The sequence below is a fragment of the Platichthys flesus genome, chromosome 11, assembly GCF_949316205.1.
Source record: "Platichthys flesus chromosome 11, fPlaFle2.1, whole genome shotgun sequence".
Classification (NCBI taxonomy): Eukaryota; Metazoa; Chordata; class Actinopteri; order Pleuronectiformes; family Pleuronectidae; genus Platichthys; species Platichthys flesus.
In genome coordinates this window covers 25200103-25226560 of record NC_084955.1, presented here as the reverse complement: position 1 = coordinate 25226560, position 26458 = coordinate 25200103, and the positions used below count along the sequence as shown (strand labels likewise).

At 44.4% G+C, this 26458-nt stretch overlaps 1 protein-coding gene across 2 annotated transcripts; it reads left to right on the top strand.

Moving 5' to 3' along the window:
- The first annotated feature begins 393 nt into the window (after positions 1 to 393).
- On the top strand, positions 394 to 25460 carry atg5 (ATG5 autophagy related 5 homolog (S. cerevisiae)). Of its 2 annotated transcripts, XM_062399225.1 has the most exons (8): positions 394 to 489; positions 865 to 1043; positions 2208 to 2335; positions 3428 to 3506; positions 4047 to 4209; positions 5445 to 5539; positions 14037 to 14154; positions 23192 to 25460. In XM_062399225.1, exons 2-8 carry the CDS (start codon positions 936 to 938, stop codon positions 23326 to 23328), a joined length of 828 nt encoding a protein of 275 aa, XP_062255209.1. In that variant the 5' UTR covers positions 394 to 489; positions 865 to 935; the 3' UTR covers positions 23329 to 25460. The 2 variants fall into 2 exon arrangements, with proteins under 2 accessions (XP_062255209.1, XP_062255210.1); XM_062399226.1 differs by lacking the exon at positions 394 to 489 and having other exon boundaries at positions 579 to 1043.
- Positions 25461 to 26458: the final 998 nt, after the last annotated feature.

Sequence of the window (26458 nt, the reverse complement as noted above, 5' to 3'; positions counted from 1 at the left end):
AAGACGATGCTTGTATGATTTGTATTTTTTAACAATAATAAGAATGGAAAAAAAGATGACAGACTGTGGAATTAAAGGAGAACAGACATATTAGTATGATTTTATTTATTCACATTTTTATTATTATTTTATATAACTTAATTTGTGCATAATGAGCCTTGTTATTTGTTCTTCATCTTATTTCTATAATCTTGAACAGCAAACAGTCTCCGTCCTGAACTCTGACAAACATGACGAACTGTGAAACTAAAAGAGAACAGACTTATTACAAACAAATTATGATTCAATTTGTATATGTATTTATTCATATATAGATGTTTTTATTATTATGTATTAATTGTATTCATAAGTAGTGGCGGATGAGCCGTGTTCATTCCGTCGCTAGGGGTCGCTGTTTCGTGGGGAGCGCGGGTTCTCAGCAGTGGAATGACAACATCGCCAGTCGCGGGCCTTCTTCCCTCCGAGCTGCCCGGAAAACATCACCCGAAAGTAAGTGTTCCCCTCCGGCTCCAGCGCCGCGGGGCCCCGGTGTGTCCCCCTCCACCGTCCCGCCACAGGCGGGACCCCCTCGGATCCGTCCTCCACGTCCCCTCGCTGTGTTTCCACCGGCTGTGCTAGCTCACCTAGCCCCGGAGCTAACCTGCTTCCCAGCTGCGTAGTTTGACAGCTTGTTGTTGTGAATCACTTCCTTTCGCTCTTCTAATAACGTGGTAATAACCCCCCCGATGAAGTGAATACCACCTGAGCTGCCCCCACGCCACACGCACTCCCCCCGGAGCCGTGCTAGCTGCTGCTGCACCGCCTATCTCACGTTGTGTAGCTGGAAGTTTCCCTGACTGCCTGTTTCTCTGTGTTGTTGTGTAGGAGGCAGGTGTCCCAGTCCTCCCAGCGTCTGGACAACCGGGTCTGCATGAGCCACTGGGAGCAGGAGCATCATGGCAGATGACAAGGACGTGCTGAGGGACGTGTGGTTTGGCCGGATCCCCGCCTGCTTCACCCTGAACCAGGACGAGGTCACCGAGAGAGAGGCCGAGCCCTACTACGTGAGTCCTGGGTCAGCCACTAAATCCACTCATTATCTGGAGGGGGGGGTGAGTCCACAGAACTCTTCTGCAGTGTCAGGGGTAAACAGAGTTACAGCCAAATCCAATATAATGTAAGTGACTGATTCCTCAAAGATAAAAATACAACAGAAACAAACACAGCATGCCTCCATCTTCTCCTGTGGCTTCATCCGAGTGTCCACAAGCCCCGACATTCACATTCGACTGGGAATAAGGTCTTTTACTTTATTTAGCCTAAAAGTTCTATGTGATCCACGTGTGAACGCGGCTCAAGAGGAAGATATCGAGAACATTTAGGCTGAAAACATGCTGCAGCACATCAGATAACTCCATAGTCTCCATAGATAGATATGATCCTATTCTCCCAGCACATTTCATAAGCTGATTTCAGATTTTTTACCAGCGAGGCTGGATCTGAGAGCTCCTGTCAGCCCTCTGTTAAAATGACAGGATAATGTCTGAGTGTTAATATGTGAATGTCCAGAAAACTCACAGCAAGCAAGTTGATGATGTTCCTACAACGTGACTAACACAAAAGTTGATCAAACAAAAACAATATTAATGAAAATGAGGAGTCATACAGTCGAAGACGCAGATGAATGTCTGTCGTTCACAATAACAGAGAATATCTGGAGCATTCAGGTGAGGGCTGGGGCCTGGTGAGAGCAGCAGGAGTCAAGTTATGACAAAACACACTCAGCTGCAGAAATCACAAGTTGTTGTCAGGAGAAATTCCAGAGATTGTTCCCAGCAACTGATTAGGACTTAGGTTTGTTCTCTCATCTTATCTGGAGTTCAGTGCATGCTTGAAAGCAACTTACAGCTCAAAGGAAACTGGTGCCACAAGATCCGGTCCTACAACTTGTTATTCTGCTCAGTTTCACGCAGCTTGGTGACAAACCAAAACCTCCACAGGTGCTGAAAAGGCCGGTGTGGGATGTGTTCCTAAAGATTTAGTTTCATGTGCATAAGGCGAGGGAGCTTTTCTCTCTTGTTGTTTTGTTTTTTCCAGATCTGTTGATTTAGATCTGCTAGCAAACAAAGAAACAGAAGTTACACCTGCAGTGGTGAAGTTAAATTTAGGCTCAAATGCCAGCGCACAGGACCAGACTGCAGTGTTTCAATCTCCTCTCTCTCTCCCAGCTGCTGCTGCCCAGGGTGAGCTACCTGACGCTGGTCACAGACAAAGTGAAAAAGCACTTCCTCAAAGTGATGAAGACCGAGGACGTGGAGGAGATGTGGTGCGAGTCGGAAGGAACGCCACTGAAATGGTGAGAGGACGTTGATCAATCACAGAATGTGTCTCTTTATTAAAATCAGTTTCTTGAAACTTGAAATCCTGTCTTCCTCGTCTCTGGACCTTGTTTTGCTGCGTTGAGCAAACAGGTCTCGCCCAGTCAGAGCTGTAACAGCATGTTCACACCCTCTGCAACTGTAGAGAGACGCTCTATGAGTCAGTTCAGTCTCAGCCAGCAGCTTCAGCACTGACTACAGGTGCCCGGGTTCTCATCTCGCCCTCTTGCAGACAGTCAGGCACAAAGTTCAATCACCAGGGGGCAGTATTGCAACAGACAAGGAAGAGCCAACGTCCCAGTTAAACCCAGTAGAGAAGATAAACGGAGAATCATATGAAAATATCAAAATGTTTGCAAGCTTCAGATCCTCAAATGTGACGTTCTGTTGCTTTTCTTTTCTCACTTTAAATCTCAAGTGTTTTGTAAATGCAAAAATTATGATTGTTTTGACTAATTTAACAACTTGAGATGCATAACTTGGGAGTTTGATAACCTGAGGTGAGACTGTGTCATATGTTTTTTACAACTCTCTTAATTTACTAAATGACTATGATGGTTATTGTGTGTGTGACTGCACAATAGAAAACTCTCAAAAATACCAAGAAATTGACAAATAGAATGGACAGATAAAGAATACTCTAGTATTAAGACCTTTCATTATAATTCAAATACTGTGAGATTAACATAATCTGGTTTTATAGACGTGTATTGCATTTACTTGTTCTTCTGAATTAACAAGATCATTGTCTTACTTCATGTCTTTAGTTTGTCGGCTTGGTGCAGCCCAGGACTCTGGGATTGTTCAGATGGACAGTACAACGATTTTGTGCTAACTCGTAAATTCAGTAAAACAGAACAGATTTTCTTTTTCTCAAGTGAATTCAATATGCTCGTCTAGGTTTTAAAAAATAGTTGAAGAGTGCAACTTTAAATTCAGAGGTCACAGGGGTATGCTTAGCATCTACTGAAGTACATGTAAACACAGTGGGAGCCGCAGTTCTGATGTTGAGCTGAATGAAAAGATTTACACTAGTAACATCTTTCCTTTTTACGTTTCCTTGATTTCAGGCACTATCCAATTGGAGTTCTCTTTGACCTCCACGCCTCCAACACAGTCTTACCCTGGAACATCACTGTGCACTTTAAAGTAAGTGTGAATGTGTGTGCACGCACAGGAGCAACCATTTCTCTCACTATTTATTTTTATCTATACCAATCCTTATTGAGCTTCTTTTAGCCTCTTAAAACATATTTTATTATAAACATGCGTCCGTCCAGATGAGTTTTTGATATCACGTACACTGGTCATTTGTTGTGAACAGGAAGTAGATGGTGAAAAGTAAGATTTCTTAGCTTGAAGCGAAGACGAGTTAGAACTTTGGTAGTCGATTCATGTGATGAATAAGAACCAGATGAGAACGTTAGAGTCTGCATCATAGTTTACAAAAGTCTCTGTTTATAAAGCACAATCTGAAGGTTCCAACTAAAAGGAGGCCAGCGTTTACAAAAGAGTGTTTTGAAAGGACGGCAGCTAAACAACAACAAACTTTGGATTAGTACCTTTTAAAAATGTATTTAATATATTTTGACCCCTTTGTTCTGGAGTGCTTCTGCTCCTTTGTGTTAAAAATACATAGATGGATAACGCAGCTTCAAATAAAATGCAATTATGGGGAATGTGTGTCAGAATTTTCCAGATCGCGACCTCCTCCACTGTCCGTCCAACTCTGTGATCGAGGCCCACTTCATGTCCGGCATCAAGGAGGCCGACGCCCTCAAGCACAAGAGCCAAGTTGTTAACGACATGCAGAAGAAAGACCACAAGCAGCTGTGGATGGGTCTGCAGAACGGTGAGGCACACACACACACACACACACACACACACACACACACACACACACACACACACACACACACACACACACACACACACACACACACACACACACACACACACACACACACACACACACACACACACACCCCCTGCATGTGGTGTGAGATTCCTCAGAACGCTGCAGCTCAAGTTGATGAAACACGGCTTCAGTAAACACCTCATCCACCAGTGATCTGCTTCCTGCGGCATCTTAAACAAATACTTCACCGTGTCTTCCTCTACTGTTGCAGTCGTGCTAGGTTTTTCTTTATTGGCAGATGTTAGCAGGTATTAACTTTCATCTTTACTTTACCACTGTTATTCCCTATAAGCTGAAATATATGATTCAAATTCAAAGATACATATCAACAAGTTATAAATAAGGTCGCACCAACTGTTTGATCAGTTGTTTAGTCATTTAATCAAATGTCTAAATCCAAAAAGCATTTCTGAAACCCAAGGATAACGTTGAAAACTATCAATAGTCTCATGATATCAAATTGAAAGTCCTCACACTTGAGAAGCTGCAGCCTGCAGATGATGCAATGAACTGTTTGTATAAAAAGCTCAGGGTGTGGTTCATGTTGTTTTCCTCTGGTAATGACTGTAGCTCCATTTATACAGAAACAGAGGAGATGGACTTACCTATTAAACATGAAAGTGAGAGATGAAACTTTGCTTAAAGCAAAACTTTCACATCCAAAATGGACCAGAAACAGAGAGAGAGAGAGAGAGAAACAGAGGTTGTTCAAAGTTTCCTCCAGGAGAGAAAACCACATCTTCAGAAGATCTGTGAGAAAGTGAGAGGTGAGGGGGGGGGGGGGGGGGGGCAGGGTTTGAACCAAGCACATGGAGGGTGGAATCAATTCTGATGATGAGACTTCAGCCTTCAACCAGAAGATCCAAGCTGCGTTGATATTTAGCTCCTGATCTGCAGTGTGCTATAACTTAAATTGTCAGGAAGCTAAATCACTACCACTATATGGACAGTTGTACAATAACACCTTGAAGTTAATGATCCAGTACATCTCATTTCTCACAAACCTACTTTCTCACCTGCTGCTGCTCACCCGGACGTGTCAGGAATTAATATATTAAAACATGATCGCCTCAAAAGTCATATCTGTTGCCTTTTCTATGCACTGAGTGGATAATTAAATCCGAGGATATGTGTTACAATTATTGACGTACGTGTTTGTGTTATCACAGATAAGTTTGACCAGTTCTGGGCCATGAACAGGAAGCTGATGGAATATCCCACTGAGGACGGAGGCTTCAGATACATCCCCTTCAGGATATACCTGGTAACTACACCTGCAGAACTTTAACAGGCTTCTTCTCCCGTCACTTCAGCAACTAACATATCCAGAATATTTCAGAAGAATGTCGGGGCCTAAGTGCACGTCTGAAAGCAGCTTTAGAGTTGAAGTAGATGTTGAGTCTCTGCTCTGTCAGCCCAGTAGATGGAGCCACAGGGCAACTTAAAACCCTCCATGTCTGTCTGATGTCGCTTCAACAGGGAAATCACCTCCAACCAGACGGGTTCTGATAAACTAGTTCTTTCTACACTTTATTTAGAGTCTCGTGCTTCCTGAAAAACACCAAAAGATTCTTAAAAACAAACAGTTAATCAACTTAGTTCAGTTTAAAACCCAGACAGGGTGAACTTGACCTCCCCTCTGCCACTCGCTCATTTGCAGAAAGCTCTTTACAACATCTTGTTACCTGTCATCCTTTCATATTGAGCAACTGAATGCTCTCCGGACACTCATCACTGAAATAACCAACAACGCTCTCTTGTTTAATCTCAGTTTGGAAACCAAAACAAAACGCTACGAAGCATTCATGCCTGACAAAATCCCGCTCTTCAAACCACATGAGTAAGTGTCTGATAGTCAGTCATCTCTTTTCTGAACTAAGCCACATTTGTGAGCACGCAGTGACAGCCACAGATTAACTGGATCTGGATCTAAAACCAGTGTATCCAGTCATTTTGAATTTCACTTATTGTTTAAGTGTTAAAAGAAACTCAACATCTGTGGATCTGTTTGTGAGTTCACTGTTTCTCAGATGCTCTCTTCTCCATGTGACGTGTGAGGATAACCAGACTCCGTATCAGAAAAGGCCAGTGTTGCGTATCCCTCTGTACTTTTTGGAGGTTATTCATTTGTTCCCGTACATTTGATATCCATGACCCTCCGCGGTTGTGGTGCAATTCCACCGGAGCAGGTTTAGCCGGTGGGCGAGCTGGAGGGTTGAGTGTGAGATCAGGAGGCGACGGCAGACAAGCGGCCTCACGTCGGGTGTTTCCGTCAAACCGCTGCAGCTTTGCCCCTGACTCAGGTGAAAATTCCCTTTTTGGATGAAGTGAAAAAAGAAAAAGAAATAAGAGAGGATGAATAAGCGGCTGGAAAACATTAGTGCGCTGCGAGCCAGACGGCGGGGGAACACAGGCAAGTGCTGGGGTTCAGCTCAGGAAAGGATGGGAGTGTGGAGATTTAATTGGACAACCTCCAGGGTACTGAACCGCTCAGGAATCACACAACACGACTGAAGAAGTTAATTTAATGTCATACAATGTTCAGAAACGGTGTTATTAAATGCAATTTAACTCCTTCTAATCTCGCTGGACACTGAAGATCCAGAGCAGTTAGGGAAATGAAGATTTGGAAAACATCTGGATCTTTGCAACAAAAACATGTTGACAGTCTGCTTTGAGTTGAATGTGCGTGCTAAGCCTTGATCTCAAATCACAACAAACAGAAAGGCCCCTCGCTGTCACCGAGTCCTGTAAAGGCATTAAACTTTAGAGCCTGTCAGGACGCGTTAGGAGAAATCACGTAAGGAAAAGGAGCAGCAAACGGGACAGAAAAGAGATTCGGCCTCAAGTGATTTTGAGTCGTGTTTTGAAGCAGAACAAGATTTGTAGACGTTGAGAACAAAACGCAACTTCCTAAAGCATATTGTTCCATAATCATATCTCCTGCGACGGCTGGTAATTCCCCCCTGCGATGATTTATCATTGAGTATGCAGAGTTTCTAATATGACGCCGCTCTCCACATATGGCTGCATTTACATTTCTCCACAACAGCGAGGGTGGAGGAGCCGCTGTCTGTCACTGTCAGCCCGGACTGGTTCTTTGCCTGAAATTCACAAACCTCATGAATGCTTTGTGTTTTTACTTTCACATCCTCGGCGTGTAAATAAACCATTTTACACTTCTACAAAAACATTCTTGTGTTCGGCTATAAAACATAAGTCTTTAAAGTGGCCGACCGAAACATGCAGGCCGACCGACGGGGCCCGCCCTCTCAGACGTGCACTTGTTGCAGCTATAAAACCATGTAAGTGCTGGCGGGGACAAGAGACCCAGCTCCGACTGGTTTGGAGCCTCTTTCGTGGCCAGATTGCAAGTTTCCACGGTCGTTTATGAGCCGAGCTGGTTTTGTGACAGTCCGAGCATCAAAGCCCTGTAAAGGCTGGAGAAAATGAGCATGGATTCTGAAAAGTCTGGGTTGTTTCGGAGATGTTGTGGTTTTTATCGTACAAACTGCTAAATGTTTACAAGCAGAGGAGGCTCGGAGAGTCTGGAGGGGAGCCGAGGCTCAATCTGCTCGGAATCATCTTAAAAATACCTGGAGTGGCCTTGTTGGAGTTTTGCCCATCACAGGATTTGTTTACCACCTGTCTGATTGTTTCACCGCTCGTGTTTCTTGTTTAGTTAACATTTAACTTTATGGGTTCAATCGTAATATTACCGATATGACGACCATTAACAAACGAAATAGAAAAGCAGGTTGTAAAAACTTTAATCCTTTAATCAAAGAGCAACACATTAGTTTAAAAACAGAAACAAACAGCCGAGCTCGAGTTGTGTGAAAGTCGAGTTGCGTAGTGACGCTGCGCAGCTGATCTCGACGGCTCAGAGGAAGATCCAGTGAGTTGTCGTGACAAGACCCAACATGATGCGACAAAACCCACAAAGAGAAGAAGACAAGGAGATTGTGAAGAAACGCTGCAGAAATGTTGGAAAGAACAAAGCGGTTTGGAACTCAGAAGTCCTCGTGGATGACTTAGGAGACTGTCTAATACAGAGGAACCCCCCCCCCCCCCCCCCATCCTACACACACACACACACAGACTCATAGTCCTTCAAAGCCAGATTGTGGTCTTTAGTGTAAATAACATGTGCTGTGTTTGATGCAGACAGAATTAATGACAACACTCAGTCCAAATAACAGAGGGCTCATTTCCGTCTGGCCTGCGCTCCGTATGGAGACGAGGACACTGAATGGGCATGGACGACACATTTCTGTTGACGTGTGTGTGTCTGTGCGTGTGCGTGGCTGCCCCATATCCTGAAGGACTAAAATAGTTAGTCCACCTTTCTGTCCTTTTCATAAATCTGAGATATTCATTCTCGTTTATGTCCCTGTAAAGTTTAATTTGTCTTGACTCTGGTTTTTTTATCTGTGACATTATGAACATTGTTTCCTGGGTTGTGTGTTTGTCTGCCTTTGTTCGCTAGTTAGCAGGATAACACAAAAACTACCACACAACAGACCATGGAACTTGGTGGAAGGATGTGGTCTGGTTTTTGTGCGGATCCGGATAAGGGGGCAGATCCATGAAGGATATTTATGTTAAATTTGATGCAGATCTAATTTAAATGTGGGTTCATGAGGAGACTGTTGGGCCTCTTATTTTAATATGTATTATTTAGATAAAGGTTATGAATGCACATGTATCCACGTGTAAACGTTGTATGTGGACACACTGCTCAAAGAACAAAAGAGTTTTGTTCAGTGTACCAACACCATATGTGTCCGCATGGAGCCTCTGTCACTCGTTTCATGTGTTTGTCTTTGTCAGTTCAATTGCTTCCACTTGAGCCCTGTGCCCGTGTGCTATTATTGTGTGTGTCTGTGCACGGGCCTGCCGCGCCCTTGGCTCCGGCCAGCGGCGGGGGCTTTGTTTGGCTGCCAGTGCATCTTCCTGCTCCGGCGGTGACACCACTCGGGGAATTAAAGAGGCCGAGGGAGCCGAGTGTCTCGCTGCGCGGAAAGTGAAAATTACTGTCCTGCCTTTAAAGACCTCTTACATTGTTGCTCGACAGGTAGACCTCTCTGTTCCCGCTCTGTGACTCAGTGCTTACTCACTAGCCCCCGATGCAAGAGCAGTCGGTTCACCTCCACCCACCTCCACCCACCTCCACTCACCTCCGTGTTGTGGTGCCGGAGCAGCGGCCTGCTTCGAAGAATGCAGGTTTATTGCCTCCGAGATATCTTGTAATGGCTGACTGAGACGAGGGGGAGGTGGTGACTACACAGACAATTACAAAACATGGGAATGCTGGAAACAGTTGTGCGTAATCCTGCCAGGGGCAACAGGTGATATGCCTGTTATGCCGGGGAAGAAAAAAGAAGTTTGCCACATTTACAGTAAATTAGAGGTTTCTACTAGAACCTTGACTCAGTTACAAAGCTGTCATGGTCTGTCACTTCTGCTGAGCAGCTGAAAGACCCAGAGGAGGTTTGTTTACATGTCTGTGGTTTATTTGGTTATTGTGTTAAAGAGTAAGCTCATCTTAAATATAGAAACTAGTGGTATCACTCACTGGTCCTGTTTTATCAGCTTTGATATATCTACCTATGAGGCTTATGCTTATATACTGTAGATAATTGACAGCAATTAAAATAGACATTAAAAAACTAGAATCTCAGAGGACAAACTTCCACGAGGCCCAACAATCTGCACCAAATTACACATCCTCCTAGATATTAGTCCCCTTAATGTGCCTGTTTTCATCAAGATCCACGACTCTTGAGAAAAATGACTGTCTCAGTTCGTTAAGGAGAGTGGTCCCCTGATCTGGATCCACACCAGAATCCCATGAGTCCACTGGTTTTAAAAGAAATCAGAAAATGACTCTTCTTCTCACTTTATAACGTCAGTAAACATTAAGGAGTTTATGTCTCAGTCTCAGAATTATGAACCTTTAGAGTCAAATAGACCATAAAGCACCGGATGTGTAGAGGTTACCACCAGTAACGTCCAATGGGTGCAGGGGGCAGGGGTAGGTGGACGTTCTCAGTCAGGCTCCACCCCCCCCCCCCCGCCCCCCGCTCCACCAAATATGGTCACTTCTGGCTTCAAAAAACCAAGATGGCGCTGGAGGAATGACCAAACCCGAGGATTCAAAATGGTGTCGCACAGTGCGCTGACACTTGAAACCAGAAAGTGGTAGAAGAGGCAGAATCTCAAACCCTCGCTCTTATCATAACAGGTAACTTCAGGAGTTGATGGTAGTCTGACAGGCATTGTGTGAAGTGACGTGGAGGTGAAGGAGAATATGACGTCTGAATGCTGAAGTACTGAACAACAGCTCAAGCTTACATGATGCTTGAGAGATTAATGATTTATGATTTAATTAAATGTTCCTCGATAGAGTCTCTCCTCCACAGGTGTGTGTTTCGTGTGCTGAGAAAATGGTGGAAGTGCTTTCTCTGACCCCTCTTCATTCTCGGAAACTCCTGTTGAGTGACAGTGCTGCACCCCCCCCCCCCCCCTTCCCCCCTGTCTATTGTTTTACCATCAATTAGACGGATTGAATCCCCAGCGTCCATTAGGCAGCGTCTTGAGTTCCTCTGGGCTTTTCAGTGGCCGAGCGCGAGCCGTCTCTCTTCACATGGATCCTGATGCCGCTCTCTTTGTGTCGCCATGTGCTGCTGTGCCAGCTAAGGTGTCGCAGCGGCTGAAAAGAAAAGTGTCTCCATCCAAACAGTATCACGCTTCTCTCCCCAGGGATCAATAGCTCCTTCTTTGTGTGCTGAGCGGCTCAATTATTCATGGCCAGGTATTAAAAAATGCAAAGAAGTAGCTGTCACTTAGTGGCACACTCTCTCTGCTCTGGCTCCCGGTGATGATCCCACACGAAACACTGGGCTTCCTGTCAGTGACTCAGTCTTTCTGTGTAACCTGAGCACCGGCTTCACGCCTCCACCGGCACCTTCCTCTCGTTTATTCGCGCCTGGCCCTGTGGTGTGTAGTTACTGGATCCCTGTCCCTGCCGGTTTCCTTTTCACAGCCTCCTGATTAGAACCTATTGTGTGTCAGACCCTCCGTTTGACACCTCAGGTTGGGTGTCGGCCTGCGCCAAAGTTTCCTCCGAGGCCACGGTTTCTCCCTCCACTGCTGCGTGGGCCAGACATTTCCATTTTTAATAATCTGAATCCTACCGAGCTCATCATTAGGGGTCTTTGGGACTATTCATGAAATGGAATTCTAAAAGATGTGTTTAATTCGATTGATATGATTATATGGACAAACTTCCCTTGTCTAGTTAATCAATCAAAGAAAATTTATTTCAGTTTTGTGTTAGAAACCAAGTTGATGCTTTGAGTTTATGTGCGATCTTTGTGCCATTTTGTGATATAGGGTTAGAATATTAAAAATACTCAAATTGATTCAGTTTATCAGTTGAGAAATCAGCTTTTTGTTTGAGTATTTATTTTAAACAAGTGATAGATTATTATAATTCTTTTGATTGGGTCACTACCAGATAATATTGATTTTAACCACATTATTCAGATCTAATTCTGACCCAATACAAATAAATTATCAGAGTTTTTACTCCTGTCAAATGTTGACCAACACATTTTCAGTCCCAGAACTAATTAGTAAAACTAGCGTGTGTACTTCTGAACAGAAAGGTGCTTGATTAACTGATGGGTCAACATAAGTCAGCTCCTGACAGCCCCCCCGCTGCCCTGAGGACACAGGTCGCATGGTAACTAGAACCACTGAATTTTTTATTCGGCAAAGTGATAGTGAGACATTTGACATTTACAGAATAACACACCTGCTGACATACTGGGTCCGGTTCAGTGACTGGACTTACAGGAGCTCAGCCTGTGTCGAACACATCGAAGCAGTTTGGTGGATATGACATGTTGAACATGTGTAACAGTTGTAGTGAGGAGGAATTGAGATTTGCACAATCGCTATCTGAACAAGAGGCGTTCAGGCACAGTGCTCTGAACCCACAACACGGCCAAGTCACTGATTATAATTTCAAACCAACACTGGACATCTTCCCTAAGTTTTCCCGAGGGGTTGTTTGTTGGGACGTAAATGTTTGAGTAAGGTGCGCCGACCTCTTCCTGGAACTGTTCCCACCAGCCTCCCTGTAAAATGCTAGAGAAATGTCAGTGTGAGTCCATGTGAGAAAACAGCAGGAACATTTCCTGGAACTTCACAGTTGATGACGTTTCTAAACAAAAACACGATTTACCAGCAGAATGTATACGTCATGTCCTGGTGCTCCACCCAGGCTCCGCCCCTCGCCTGAATCCAATGAGTGTGATGATGAGATGAAGGACTGAAAACTGCTGCTCAAAATGTCTTTCATCTTCTACCAGTCGTCCCCATTCGAGTCCCACTGCTCAGGCTGGCACTCGTCTGTCCAGGACACCAGACCCTCCGTCCCCTCGAGTCAAAGTCCAGTTCCGAGACTCTCGTCTGGTGTCGGCTGGTGATTTAGCACCTTGCTTCCTGAACATCTCACTCATGGAATGTTGTGGCTTCAGATTCGATCACTAAAGAAACAGTCATGGGGATGTTTGCTGCGTACGTCACACTTGTTTAGCTGTTCGTCACTTAGAGGTCACTCTAGAAGTCGGCAGCAGGACACGATGTTAGATCCCAGTGATAAGTAGCTGATGAGGAGTTCACCTCGTCAGGACCTCGTCATGCAACTCTGTGAAACCACCACTGTGACCTCCAGCCTCTCTGCAGGGCAATTAAAGGGCAAAAGGGGATTTTTACCACAGGGACCAATAGAAAATGTCTCATAATATTAAGAGTCAGTCTTCTCTCCATTCGAGAAGCTCAGGGTGACACAGAGGATTTCAGGGCTGGGTAGAAGCTATTTCTGTATTTCTGCTGAATACTCACCCAAGCAGAAGTTAATGACTTCCAGACTGATTCTATCAGTAAAACATGTCAGCGTCACTTGTAACATCTGTAGAAAAGTTGCAGATTGCTAAACATCCCATTCTGAGCAGTCAGGCTCCACATTCCCAACAACAGGCTGCTCATTGACATGATTTACATGCACCCTAGTGGTGTGAGTGAGTGTTCCTGCTATCTCATCCCAGTGAGCTCTGTTCGTCACCTTCACAATTCCCGTCATGTTACCTTATTTGAAACAGTCCCAGATGCAGGATTTCTGGTTTTTCTTTTTCCCGCAATTCCTTGTCTGATGAGTAAAATATTGAAAATCTGTAACGGTTCCTTATGTTTACCAGATGGAAATTCGGGGGGGATTTTGCTTGAGGAGCATAAAGCATTTTAAATGATTGGTTTTATTTCATCAATGATTGGTGAGTTGCTCTGTCATGCTACAGTACATTTCGATCAGTGCTAATTCCGGCTGTGAGATAATGTAACCTGGAGTTGTGGTGTCCAGCTCCTCTGGGATGTGTCTCGATAAGTTCCGGTTCCAATGAAAGTTTGAAATGAGCTCAAGTCTATTTTAATGTCCCCCCCCCCCCCCCCCTCTATCTTTGCATTTCTTTTTTAATCCTTCATCTTAATTGGCAGGTTGTTAACACGAGCCACTGTTCACATTTGTTGTTGTTTAAATCAGCTTTTTTACTCCCAACATATAAACTCTGGTCCGGAGCCCTCACACTGTAACATGGCCCCGCACGCAGACCTTTCTTCACCGGATGCAGAACGTTTCAATAGGTTTCTTTTTTTTGCTGTTGTTGATAATTTCGTGCTCTGATTCGTTTCAGACGATGAGCGATAGGCCGTTCGTCCAGAGACTGTTTCGCCCCGTTTCACCTGAAGGCAACGTGCACACGCTTGGCAACTTGCTCAAAGAAATGTACCCAGCTGCTATACCAAATGAAGGTAAGACACACACACACACACACACACACACACACACAGACATTTTTGGATAGTGAACAACGTAAGAAATCCCAGACAATATTAAGAATAAAAAGATAAAATGACCGTCACACCCACTCATGTTAAACATTACCAGGAGCCAACAGTGTGACGTACAGTATCAGCCATGTTTGGTTTCTACCTGCTTCATCAAATATGGACCCATCACCCTCCAGAAGTGAGAGAAGAACCTCTCGTCTCAGGTTTATTTTATTTACACAGCCACACGACAAATGTCAGAGATCCACTCTCTCTGATAAAACACCCACTGGGGGCGAGATGAGGGCGAATAGAGAGAAGATGAAGAGATAGAGAAAGAGATTTCTCTTTTGGTTGGAAGGAAAGCTTCTTGTCATAACCAGAACTAGTGTCATGTGTCATTCATAACATACAGTGTTCTAAGCTTGCCTGGTCTGTGATGAGCTGGTTGCAGGTTCTTCTGAATCTGTAAAAGTGACCTTCGGTAATTCAGTCTCGGTAAATAAAGACCTGCTGCTGCACAAAAAGATGTTCACATGTTTATTTACATAAAACAATATACGGAATGCGAACATAACAAACAACTGTAATTCACTAGTCTCTTGTTTTAACTCTGACTTCCAAAAACTACCCAACCAATGCAAATAAGACAAAGACTAATGATCTCGTGGATGATTAAACTAAACTGGATTAGCTTGATAAATGAACATGCAACAGTTCCTCAATGATCCTTTATATATTATGCAAAATATCCCAGATTCTTGTGCAGTAGAAAACAACACACATCTTCTATCAGCTCAATATGTGCTCATTTTGTCACATACATCTATTGAGTCTCTCTGTTCTTTTTCACGTGTTTAAATATCAAACAGGAGATTTAACGTAGAAGCCGTCAAAGTGTTGTTGCTGCTGTGGCAGAGGAGAGGGAGTGAAAAGAGAGAGAGAGAGAGAGAGAGAGAGAGGGAGCGAGCGAGCAGCAGTCTAAACAGCGTCTGCAGAGGAGGAGAGAGGAAGTAGATAAGGAGACAATAGTGTGTTAGGACAGACGACCCACAGGAGACTCACCTGCACAGACAAGACAGACCCCCCCCCCCGGTCTACCTGCCGACCTGTCTGTCCAATCCACTGCTGACACCCTCACACTTAGTTTCATATAATCCGTTGGTTCTTTGAAAAGCCACAACATCACAAACCTACTTCCAGACAACAAGTCAGCGTGGACACAATGTTCTGAAAGCGTATTTTTAATGTGCATTTTATGACGTAGAAGAAATTAGATTTTGTGAAAATGTGAGTGAAAAGAAGCAGCTGTGTAAACTAGACATAAAGGAAGCAACAGGCCGGAGATAACGCTAACCCTACTACACATGTTCTAGACATGTTACTAATTTGCTCTTGTGACGCTGAGTGATAATGTGAGATTTTCTGTAAGAATACCTTTTCGCTCACTGGGAGAACTCAGAATCCTTCTCTTGCAGAACTCCTTGACTCGGTTGCACAGTTTGTACATTTAAAACCGTTCCTCTGCTCTTTGGCTTGAGGCAGCGTGAAATCCAGCCGTCACCTGACATCTCGGATCAGCTGCCAAGTGCAAGGATGTTACTGGAGGATTCGACTCCCACATGTTTTACATTCATCTAATTTGTTCTGTAGTTTTTGGCCAGTTTTGAGCATTTGTTTAAAATGTGCGTGACTGACGTGGAGAGCTCTGCTTCCTCTTTTCCTTTTTCTTTCTGCCTCGACAGCCCCCCCCTCCCCGATCTAAGACAATATGTCTTTCCTTTGATCGTCTATCTCTCTCTCAGGTGTAGTCTTCAACATTTTCCCTGTCTGCCGTAGACGTCTTTCATGTCTTTGACGCTAAGTCTCTGCTTCCCTCCGCTCTCCTCCCTCCCAGGGGAGTCTGCCAGCCGGCCTGGCGGATCAAGGTGAAAGTGGCCCTTTTGTCTCTTGTCGTTTGTTTGGTTTCCACCTCTTCCTCGGCTGGTAGATGAGTCGGGTGATAGCCGGGGATTATGGCGGCGTGTTTGGCTTAGAGAGACCGGGACGTGTGTTCGGGGACGGGGCGGGGCGGTGCTGGTGCTGGAAGGGGGTTTGCTGGTAGCATTGTTCCACGAGTTCAGAGGACTTTTTCATTCTGTCGGGACCCTAACGTATAACAAAAAGAAAATCTGGGGTGCTCCGCGTCTCTGATCTTTCAAACATCAAATAATACGGTTTTTCAAACAGTCTCCTGCTCTGTTATGTCTGCGGGGAGGATTGGTGTTGACCCCGCTGGGACCCAGAAACCAGTCGCAGCAAACAAACTGGGGGTGGCTCGAGTTAGGAAGGAACAAAGGCGGGGATTCCCGAATCATGCTCATGCCGCGGCCGAGGAGTGTGTGTTTCCGTCGGCCCGATGTTCCCCCTCAGAACTCGGAACATGTGCCTGTGAGCAGCGGTCAGCCGTGACTGTTTGTGTGTGTTTTAGCCAGGTGTGTTATTGAGCAAGGGCTTGGCAGGAATCTGTCGGATGCAGCCCACACATGACACACGACACATGACACAGCGTCGACAGGCACTTCTCATCAAGCCAGCTTCTTTTTCCACATATTTATCGGAGGTGAACGTTATTACGAAACACCCACATTCATTATTGTCTGTGAACAATCTGAGGAAACCCCCCGCCCCTCTCGCCCCCACAACCCCACCCGGACCCCTCCCTCCCGGCAGCGTCCCTCACGCCCCCTCTACCCCATCTCAGTCACATCTGTGGTACAGCCCACTCACTATCGGCAGGCTCCCCCTCGCAGGCTGTGTGAGGAGCCGAACGGGTCGGCTCACTTCAGAGGCTCAAGGGGGGTGTGCAGGTTTCAGTGGCGGTTTTGATACAGCAGATAGTGGGTAATGGTTCATGTGCGCGGGCGTGTGAGATGTGCACCAGACAGGGGAATTCAAGCTGAATGACTCGCACTATTGTTGATTCAAATGTGATCAGCTGAGATCTTTCTCTTATTGTGTCCGTGCAGCTTTACTGTAAAGTGGCTGCAGATGTTTTGGTGGAATTCAGACGGACGTGTGAGATCTTGTCTTAAAAATAAACTGGGGTTACGATCACTGACATTAATCATCATGTCGTTTTGGTTCGATTAGAAACTTCTTACGAGCCATTTAGCAAGTCGGGGTTACTAATGTCAAAACACTGAACATCACACGATGCTGGTCAGCTTATGAAAAAGTCCCAGATATCAACAATATGCAGAAGGTTACATGCACTTCAACCAGTAGAAACACTATTGTGGCGGATGTGCTGTTAAAATGATTTTGTTACTAATCTGCTTGAATCTCTAGTCGTTTTGAGACATGAACTCCAGAATGAACTCCGGAATTGGGTTCAGATGTATTTTGTTTCACATGTGACGCAGCAGCAGGTTGTCGGGTCCCGACTCGTCCCAACAGGAAGATGTGGGGAACATCCAGGCGAGGGGCGGAGCCTGTAGAGCAGCAGGAGGCCGGACGTGAAGTGTAAACGCTGCTGTGGAAAGATCAGTGTTGTTGTTTACAGCTCATCCTCTCCTTGTCTCTCCGACTTGACGTCTTCATCAGCGTCTTCTTCATGTACACCTCCTCTTCTTCATCTTCATGTCAGAAACGTCACTCATGACATTTTGGAGCTGTCCGAATAAGTTCAGAAAAAATGACTGAAAGAGAATCTGATTTTTATTTATTTCACACCAGGTGAAAAGTTAGCTCGTGCACTGATTGGACGATCAGAAGAAGTTTTATTTAAAAAAAGCCTCTTATCTTTGGCCGTGGGAAATTGTTTTTGTCATTTTTCCCAATTTTGACATGTCTCAGACTGAATAACTGTGATTCTTTGAGAAGAAGCTTGTTCAGGAGAGAACCAGGCGTTGTTTCCGTCCAGCAGTCCGTCAGCAGCTGGTTACCAGTCAGTGTGCCCGGCTGCCAGTCATGCAGTCAGTTTGTGTGTTTGGCTCTGAGGAGCAGCTCCATTGCGGTCTTCCTAAATCGTGGTCGGCTTCGCTCGGCTGACAAAACATGTCGTCTTGGCCAGAAGTCGTGCTCCACTCAACCACAGGGCGTGTGTATCAGAGTGTGTGTATCAGAGTGTGTGTATCAAAGTGTGTGTGTGAGTGTGTATATTAGTTCGGTTTTACGCCGTCACAGTTGCTTTCCAAAGAAAACCAGTTATTAAGCATTTACTCATGTTTTGGAGGAAATTGAACAAATGGTTTGTTTATATATTAAATTCTCCATCTGGTCTCATGAGCTGCTTCGTTCAGGAAATTGTACTAAACATGTTAAAACACTGTAACATGCACAATTGTGTGATTGGAGGAACTTTCGGCCCCTTTATTTATTGGCAGGTCAAAGGTCAGAGGAACCCAGTGTTGAGGTAACAAACAGGGAGGTGTTGTTTGTCTCTTATTCGTGTCATGTCATCTTGTGATTCAGGCTTTTACCAGAGATTCAGTCAGAGATGATGGTTTTTATTATGTTTTCATTTGATTGATGATTTTTCACCATGATCACTGCACTCACTCGTCTCTGTGCTCTGAAAACATTTCAGTTTATTCTGTTCCTTCTGAAGTCACGACAGAGATGTCAGAATCACACGGACCCCCCCCCCCCCCTCCAGCTCTCAGCTCACACACATGGTTAAATGAACCTCTTTGCGCTCAGCTACCCGTCACACGAACATGAGTAGATGAGTGAATGGAAACCAGCAAAGTTGATTCTTTAACATGACTGGAAATGATCAGAGCAGAAAGGTTTTGTCTTCCTGTCGTTTTCATCTTTGAGTCTGAGCACGTCTCTGCTGCTCCGACGTCGCAGCTGTTAACGACCTGTTTATTGCCGGAATTCAAACGGAGGACGACTTTCGGATTCCGATAAACTGAGACTGACCGTGTGTGTCTGTAGGTGCAGGTGGCTCATGATGGTCGAGAATATGTATTTTAGTGTTTGTGGGAGAGTGTGTGTGTGTGAGGGGGCGTGGTCCACTGTGAATTTCCCCCATTTGTCATAGTGAGATTGTGAAAACACGCCAACTCCACCCACCTCTGCACGCCGGTTGTCAGGCAAGACCCAGGGCTAAGTTAGAGATGGGTATGAAACTCCACCCAGAAATGGAGCGTGTGTGTGTGCGTGTGTGCGTGCGTGTGTGTGTTTTTGTGCGTGTGTGTTTGTGTGTGTGTAGGATCCGGAGAAAGTGTCTTCTCACTCTTGGTGTCTTTTAGGTGGTATTCACACCTTTTACTTTCTGTGCAGCTGAGGATTTTGAGAATTGCCATTTAATATTATATTATATTTATATTATTATTATTATGATGATGTTTCTCCTGCTGTAAATCCCAGTTCAGTGGAAACAAGCTCATCTGGTGGAGAAAGAAACTGAATTGAAAATGGTTGAGTGGAACAAAATGCTGTTTGTGTGATTTTAAAAGACCTTGAATGTCTCGTCTTTACCGACCAAAATAATAAATACAAAACAAATTCAAATACTGAAAACAAAATTTGATTTGAAAAGCTAGGCTCAAATAACTGCAGTTTTTCATGCATCACGGTTTAAACTCATTCATCTCAACTGACGATGGAGTCCTTTCAGTAATGACTCTTCAACTTCCTCTTGAACTTCTCTCTCACTGTTTGTGCTTCTGCCTCATTTATCATTGCACCTGATTCCTTTCTCTTGAACCACACACGCAGTGAAGCTCCCTCTCTTCTTGCGGTTGAAGCCGCTCTACAGTCGACAGCATCTTGTGTCACTACAGGTTGAGTTTGAGCTTCAGACCCTGTTGCTCGCGATGCAAACGAGTTCTCCACCTTCTCTCCTCAGACTAAACTCAGTCACCACCTGGTTCTTTTTTCTTGTCCATCTAATCCCAGAGTAATCCTAAATATTTCCTGTTTGTGAATGAGCTGGTTTTCTCCTCACTCAACCGGCCTGCTTCGTTCCATTGCTCCAGTGACCTAGAAATTCTCCAGAGCTCCTTAAAAAAAAAAAACATTCACAGTGAACGTTTTTTTTTATTCAGCAACAGAAATCAGTAAATTCTTTTGTGTGCAGTTCTCCGTCTCTGCCGGACATTAAAAAACAAACCGCACATAAATACAACCGAAAAAAACTAAAATCACCTGGACAAATCTCAGTGTGAAATTTAAAACAGGATCACAAAGCAAGGAGAGAAAGTCTAGAGGGCAATAAAAATACTCTAGTGGCTTCATCTGTGAACCAAACAGGAAACGCAGGGTGATCTTAATGAATGCAGGGAAATGGAGGCGAGGCCATACCAAGCAAAACTGTTTTTACTGCAGTAACAATGTCAAATTATATTATTATACTGTAATATATCCATTATATAGCCCGTTATAGATAGATTTACAAAACATCCTGCAGCTTTTTCAGTGAGCATCAGTAATAACTTGTGCATTTTGAAAAAAGAAATGTGTGTTTAATATAGTGCAGCTTGATTTAATTTAAGGAGACTGTTGGACTCTTGAGGTGATGTATGTGCTCAACTGAGTGAAATTCTAATGATATATTTATATATATATTTTTTTTATTGCAGAAGCGATTAGCAAAGGCTTGCACCTCTGACTCTGTCCTGAGTGTGCACATCTGTAATTTCTCCCCGAGCAGAGTTTTTTCTGACATCCCTGTCGTCCAGGCTGCAGCTCGTGAGCAGGTGTAGGGCGGAGCCGCTTCTCAGAGCGACAGTTGGCGCTCTGCCTCAACCGTCCTCCTGATATTACGTGGAGCTAAAATGTCACCAGCTCGGCGGATGAATGAGAACGACCTGAGTGTGTGTGTGTGTCTATGTCTCTGTGTGTGTGTGTGTGTGTGTGTGTGTCTGTGTCTGTGTCTGTTTTTGTGTGTGTGTGTGTGTGTGGGAGCTGAGGTCAAGAGTGATTGACAGGTAAAGGCCCGTAATTGTCTGTCGTTCTCACGCACATGCAGACGTCCTGAATGTGTGAGAGAACTCGTCCTTCTCGGCTTGAGGCTGAAGAACCACTTGTATGAACCTAACGTTTATTTCTACTTTCAAATTAAACTGACAGCATAAATTAGAATCTCTGTCTTTGAAACCAACTACAGTGGAAACATCTGTATTAACTGTTTTCATGTTAATGCTCTTCTTAAACATGGTTTCTGTTTTTTGGCCGATCAAAACACGCGTCACCTTCCGGCTGCAAAAACTGCAAAAATATTTGTCTTGAAACATGAATCACTGCGGAGGTGAGATTCAGATTCTTCTTTGTCTGTAGACAGAAGCATTTTCTGAGGTCTGACGAGTTTCTTGTGAAACCAAAGCAAAATGTAAACTGTGAAGTTTGTTTGAACATGTTTTAGAATCAAGTTCAACTACCCGACCTCAAGCTTCTAATTCGTATGGTTAAAAGATCAAAATAAATCCACTGATTCAATCCAGAGGATTTAAAATTTCCCATAAAGATGAATAATTATTAAAAACTAGTGTAGAATTTGGAAAGGAAATTATAAGATTTAAAGCTAAAGTGCTTAAAGGTTAATAACCTGTGTGTATGCAGATTTTTAAAGAAAACAGTCATCACTTCATCTTGAGCAGGAGATACTGAACTGTGGAGGGAGCTCCATGTAACAAATAACAACTGTTTAAATAAGTATGTGAAAATAATTTGAAAATATCACAATGTCTCCAAATTCTGGGAAGTTTATTTTATTATCTGTTTAACTACTTAAATATTTTGTGGTTTTATGATCTTCTTGTATCAGATCACAACACTTCTGTTTAATTCTTAATGTTTAGCATTTTAATAGGATAGAAAATCACTTTGAGAGAATGTTTGATCTCATTTTTCAAATCATCAAATAACTAATTTAAATCAAACTTGAACAAACATCAGTTTGGTAAAAATAACTAAGGTGACAGAGACTTTAAGTTTCTATTTATTTTCTTTGTTTGGTCTGTGTCCCATCTGCTAACATCGAGGAGACAGGGCTTGTGTCCTGTTCTGCAGCCAGCCACCAGGGGGAGATTGAGACACTTTGGATTTGTTAAGTCGTCCATCATTGTTGTCGGTTTACGGGGTGACTATGATTCAGGCTTCATGACATCACTTCCTCTTTGCAAAACAGGTCATGTAAAAAAAAAATAAAGCTCGAGCGCGAAATCAAATCGTAAATCACGCGATGACTGAGACGGTCGAGAAAGCCGGCGCCTCGTGTGAACGGACGATCTGCGGTCGCGGCCTCTCGCTGACGGGGCGGGCTCGAACTCCCGGGGTCACCGGGCTCGAGGGCGGCGCCGCCCGCCTGCCTGAAAGCCCGAGCTGTCAGAGTGAAAGTTTGAAATTCAAATCCACTCAACGGCGAGCGCTAAAATAATCAACTGTCACTTTGCTCTGGTTCATAGCTGAACAACAAACACACACACACGCACACGCACACACACACACACACACACACACACACACACACACACACACACACACACTTTCTCTCCTCACTCTCTCTCAACCACCACACCCGCGGTATCACTGATCTCTGATGTGGTCGGTCTCACCTCATCTTGCCATCTCTCTCTTTTCTCTCCCTCTATCTATCTCTTTCTTCTCTTCTCTTCTCCTCCACTGCTCCTCCCCCTCCCTTCATTTGTTCACCAGTTTTATTTCTCTCCTTCTTTCCATCCATTCCTTCTCCTTTTTTATTCTGATTCCTCCTCTGTCGCTTGTTTTCTGTCCTTTCATCCTTTACTCCTCTTTCTTTCCTTCCCTCTCTTCCTTTTCTCATTTCCTCTTCTCTCGACCCTTCATTCATTTACTGCTCTTATTTTCCTTTTTATTCTTATATTCATATTCTATGTCTTCTTGTCGTTTCCTCCTCATTCTTTACTCTCTCTTTTTGTCTACACTTTCCCTCTGATCCCTTCTTCTCTCCTGCTCTCTTTTTATTTCAAACATAGTTAAACACTTTAAAAAGTTAAATAAAGATGTTTTACTTATTGTTATAAATGTATTTCCCTCTCTCTCCGTCCAGGTGAGCCAAAGCAGCACCAGGTGGTGATCCACGGCATCGAACCGCTGCTGGAGACGCCTCTGCAGTGGCTCAGCGAACACCTCAGCCACCCTGACAACTTCCTGCACATCTGCGTTGTCCCCGTCCCCACCGACTGAGACGGCGTCCACCCCGTCCTCGCCGTCCACCGTGAAAACACCGATCCACCGACCAGCCGCCGCCGCCACCAGCCGGCCGCCGCTCCCAGGAAACGGTCCTCGCGTGAAGCGTTGGAATCTCTGAACTAACGAGACTCTGACACGAGACGGAGATCAGAATGAAAAGAAAAGGATGTGAAGGAGGTGGGGAACAAACCTCCTTTCACATCTTGTTTATTTATATTTCTACTCCTACGACCACTCAGAGAAGCTGATTTTAGGACGGGAGGATGGAGAGATCCTCTCTTCCTCCTCCGCTCCGGAAACAGGAGGAGTTTCCCCGGAGTGAAGAGATCGACGTCTAATTTTCTACTCTTCTGTCTTTCATCTTCACCTCCTCCTCCTCTCTTTCTTTATGACCACACATCCCAGGAGAGGAGGTGAAGAGTTCCCTCCTCTTCGCTCCACCCTGACGAAGACTGTGCCGTCGACGGGGGGGGGGGGTGTCCACTTCCTGCTGAAGCTGCCTTATGAATTCTTTTATCGTCACTTCAGACACATTCACACTCTTCAGTTTCCACCTGAGCCTGAGGAAAACCTTTCTGCTCCTACAACTCACACAGCTGAGGATTCCCTCATTGGTTTCGCTTTCATGGTTTAATGTTTATTTTGTTTATTGGATTAATGATAAAAAAAAAAAGAGAAGAATTGGATCTGAACTGAACTGATCATCCGCCCAACGTCTAACTTTATTTTTGAAAGAGGAAGTTAACAAACTGTCGTCTGCTTCTGTCTCTGAATTAACATTTGACTGCTTCTCTTCTTTTTCTTCCATCTTTCATCATCACTTGTTCATATTCCAACGTCTTGGCCACTTTATCACCATATTTCATTTACATGTATTGAGATCAGATAAATACACAAACAGAAATGTTCAAATTTAACATTTAGATTCACAAGATCTGGATCATTATTCAGATATCAATTCCTGGAAACACCCCCTGAAGGGAATCTGCTCCCACCTGTCCACAGAGTGTGTCTGGGTTGTGTAGAGTTGTGTCATCCTGCAAACAGACACACAAACCGCGGTGAAGAGGAGCTGCTGTGCGGAGGCGATGAATTGGAACTGACCTTTAACATGGACTGAAATCTGAAACTTAAAGAAACTAATACCCAAAGTGAAAATGTGTCAGAAGCAGCTTCTTGTGTTTGTTCTGGAGTTTCATTTGATCTGTTACTTTTAGTTTCACGTTGTAATTTAGGGACTAAAGGATTTTGTCCGACATGCGTACGTCCTGTGGACATCACCTACGTGGGCGGAGTCTACTCATACTTGACTCTGATTGGTTTGTAGAACGCCGTGTAATGCACAGTAACATCATGATGGTATTACCCCCAGCTTCAGCACCTTCAGGCACTGTACTCCACAATACTGCAATACTACATGACTCCACAGTACCACAGTACTCATCTTCTTCTTTTTCTTCTTCTATTGTTTAATGCTTAATCGCTTTCCTTTGATTGGTCCAAACTGTCCAACAAAGTGTTTTCACTGCAAACCAACAGACCCAGGGTCAGTTTGATCCAGACCCAGATCTCCTCTCTGTCTGAGGAACCCTTCACACCTGATGTTCAGCTTCAGACTGGAGCTGTGAACCCAACAAGGTGTGAACGAGTCCTTAAACACTGCACATTGGAGCATCTTCCATCTGTTCATGAGGCGAAGCGGAGATGGTGGGTCTCTGGGAAGAGAAACCAAAAGCTTCACACGTGGGTTCAATAGCAGGTGTTGATTTCTCTCCATCAATGCAACAGCTTCACTGTCTGTTTGTTTCAGGTTCAGCTCCGGCCTCTGTCTCCGCTGCCTGACGCAAACGAGCATCTGGTTTTGTTTGGTTTTAAGAACTGGGCTCAGATATAATGAGACATGAGGAGCGTTGAGCTTTGAGTCTGCAGGCGTCTGACATCCTCCATGTGCTGGACCAGGTCTGTGCACTGAGACCAGCCTGGAGGAGAGAGCAGAGGATTAACTGGGTTTCTCCAGATGAGATGAGATGAGGGAACTAATCACATTTTTTTTTTAAGTAAAGTTTGCATCTTGTGCTTTTTGTTTACACATCTGTTCGTACTGAAATAAAACGTCATTCAAAGCATTCTTCCAACGCGGTCTGTCTGAATGAAAGTGAGCTGAACGGTTGAGCTGTCACAGGATCGAATCCTAGATTGTGCAGTGAAGAAGCGCACAACATTTGCTGAAGCATTACACACCTCACTGAACACAAAACGATGGTTTTACTCATTTTGACTTTGCACACGACTGATTTCACACCAGTTACATCTTATGATCAAACCGTTGACTCATCTGAATCTCCACGAATCACTGCTCACCGGCATCAAGGGAACATTCACCTGGTTCAAAGGATGAATGACATTTTACATTTCTACACAGAAACAGCAGATTCATGTCAAACATTTTTCTGAAATCATCCGGAGGCTGAAATTGCAAATGTCAGAATCAAATATCTCAGAATGAAGAAGAGGAGCCGTGCATGTAGAAGACGTGGACTAGAAAGACGAGGAGATTCCAGATCTGTTGGTGATGAGGGCCGACGCCGGGAGGTCCTTCATGTTCCCGTTGTTGTGAACAACCCGACAACCTGCTGCTGCTGCTTGACAAACACCAACTACACAACATGTCTGCACAACGTTTTCAGGATATTCTCCAGATGAAAACAGCTTCAGAACAAAATCGATGATGAATTTGTGTCAGTGAAAAGTGTGTCAGTCGTGCACTGATTCACACACAGACACACACAGAGACACACACACTCAGCTTCCCTCGTCTTTGGTGATTTCACTTTATCCATCTCTCTCTCTCTCTCATGTGTTTTACTGCTGGCACTCGCCCTCCCTCTCTCTCTTCATCTCTCCTGGTTAATTGTCTGTTGGAATTCCACCGGCTGCTAATGAGACCACTAAACTGTCCTGTCAGACGGGCCCCGGGCGGCTCTGTCACTGGGAGTGTGTGTCTCTGTGTGTGTGTCTGTGTGTGTTTGACTCAAAGTGGGAAAGCTTGTTTTCACGGAATTAAACCCTTCAGTGTGAAGTGTGTGATTTGTGTGTGTTTAAATAATTACAGACAGCATTCATA

What these genes read in the sequence shown, in the direction of transcription:
- atg5 (XM_062399225.1), top strand. Translation starts at nt 936, where the DNA reads ATGGCAGATGACAAGGACGTGCTGAGGGACGTGTGGTTTGGCCGGATC. An exon ending in GAAGGAACGCCACTGAAATG is followed by an intron (nt 2,336 to 3,427) that starts GTGAGAGGACGT and finishes CCTTGATTTCAG; the next exon opens with GCACTATCCAATTGGAGTTC. An exon ending in GTGGATGGGTCTGCAGAACG is followed by an intron (nt 4,210 to 5,444) that starts GTGAGGCACACA and finishes GTGTTATCACAG; the next exon opens with ATAAGTTTGACCAGTTCTGG.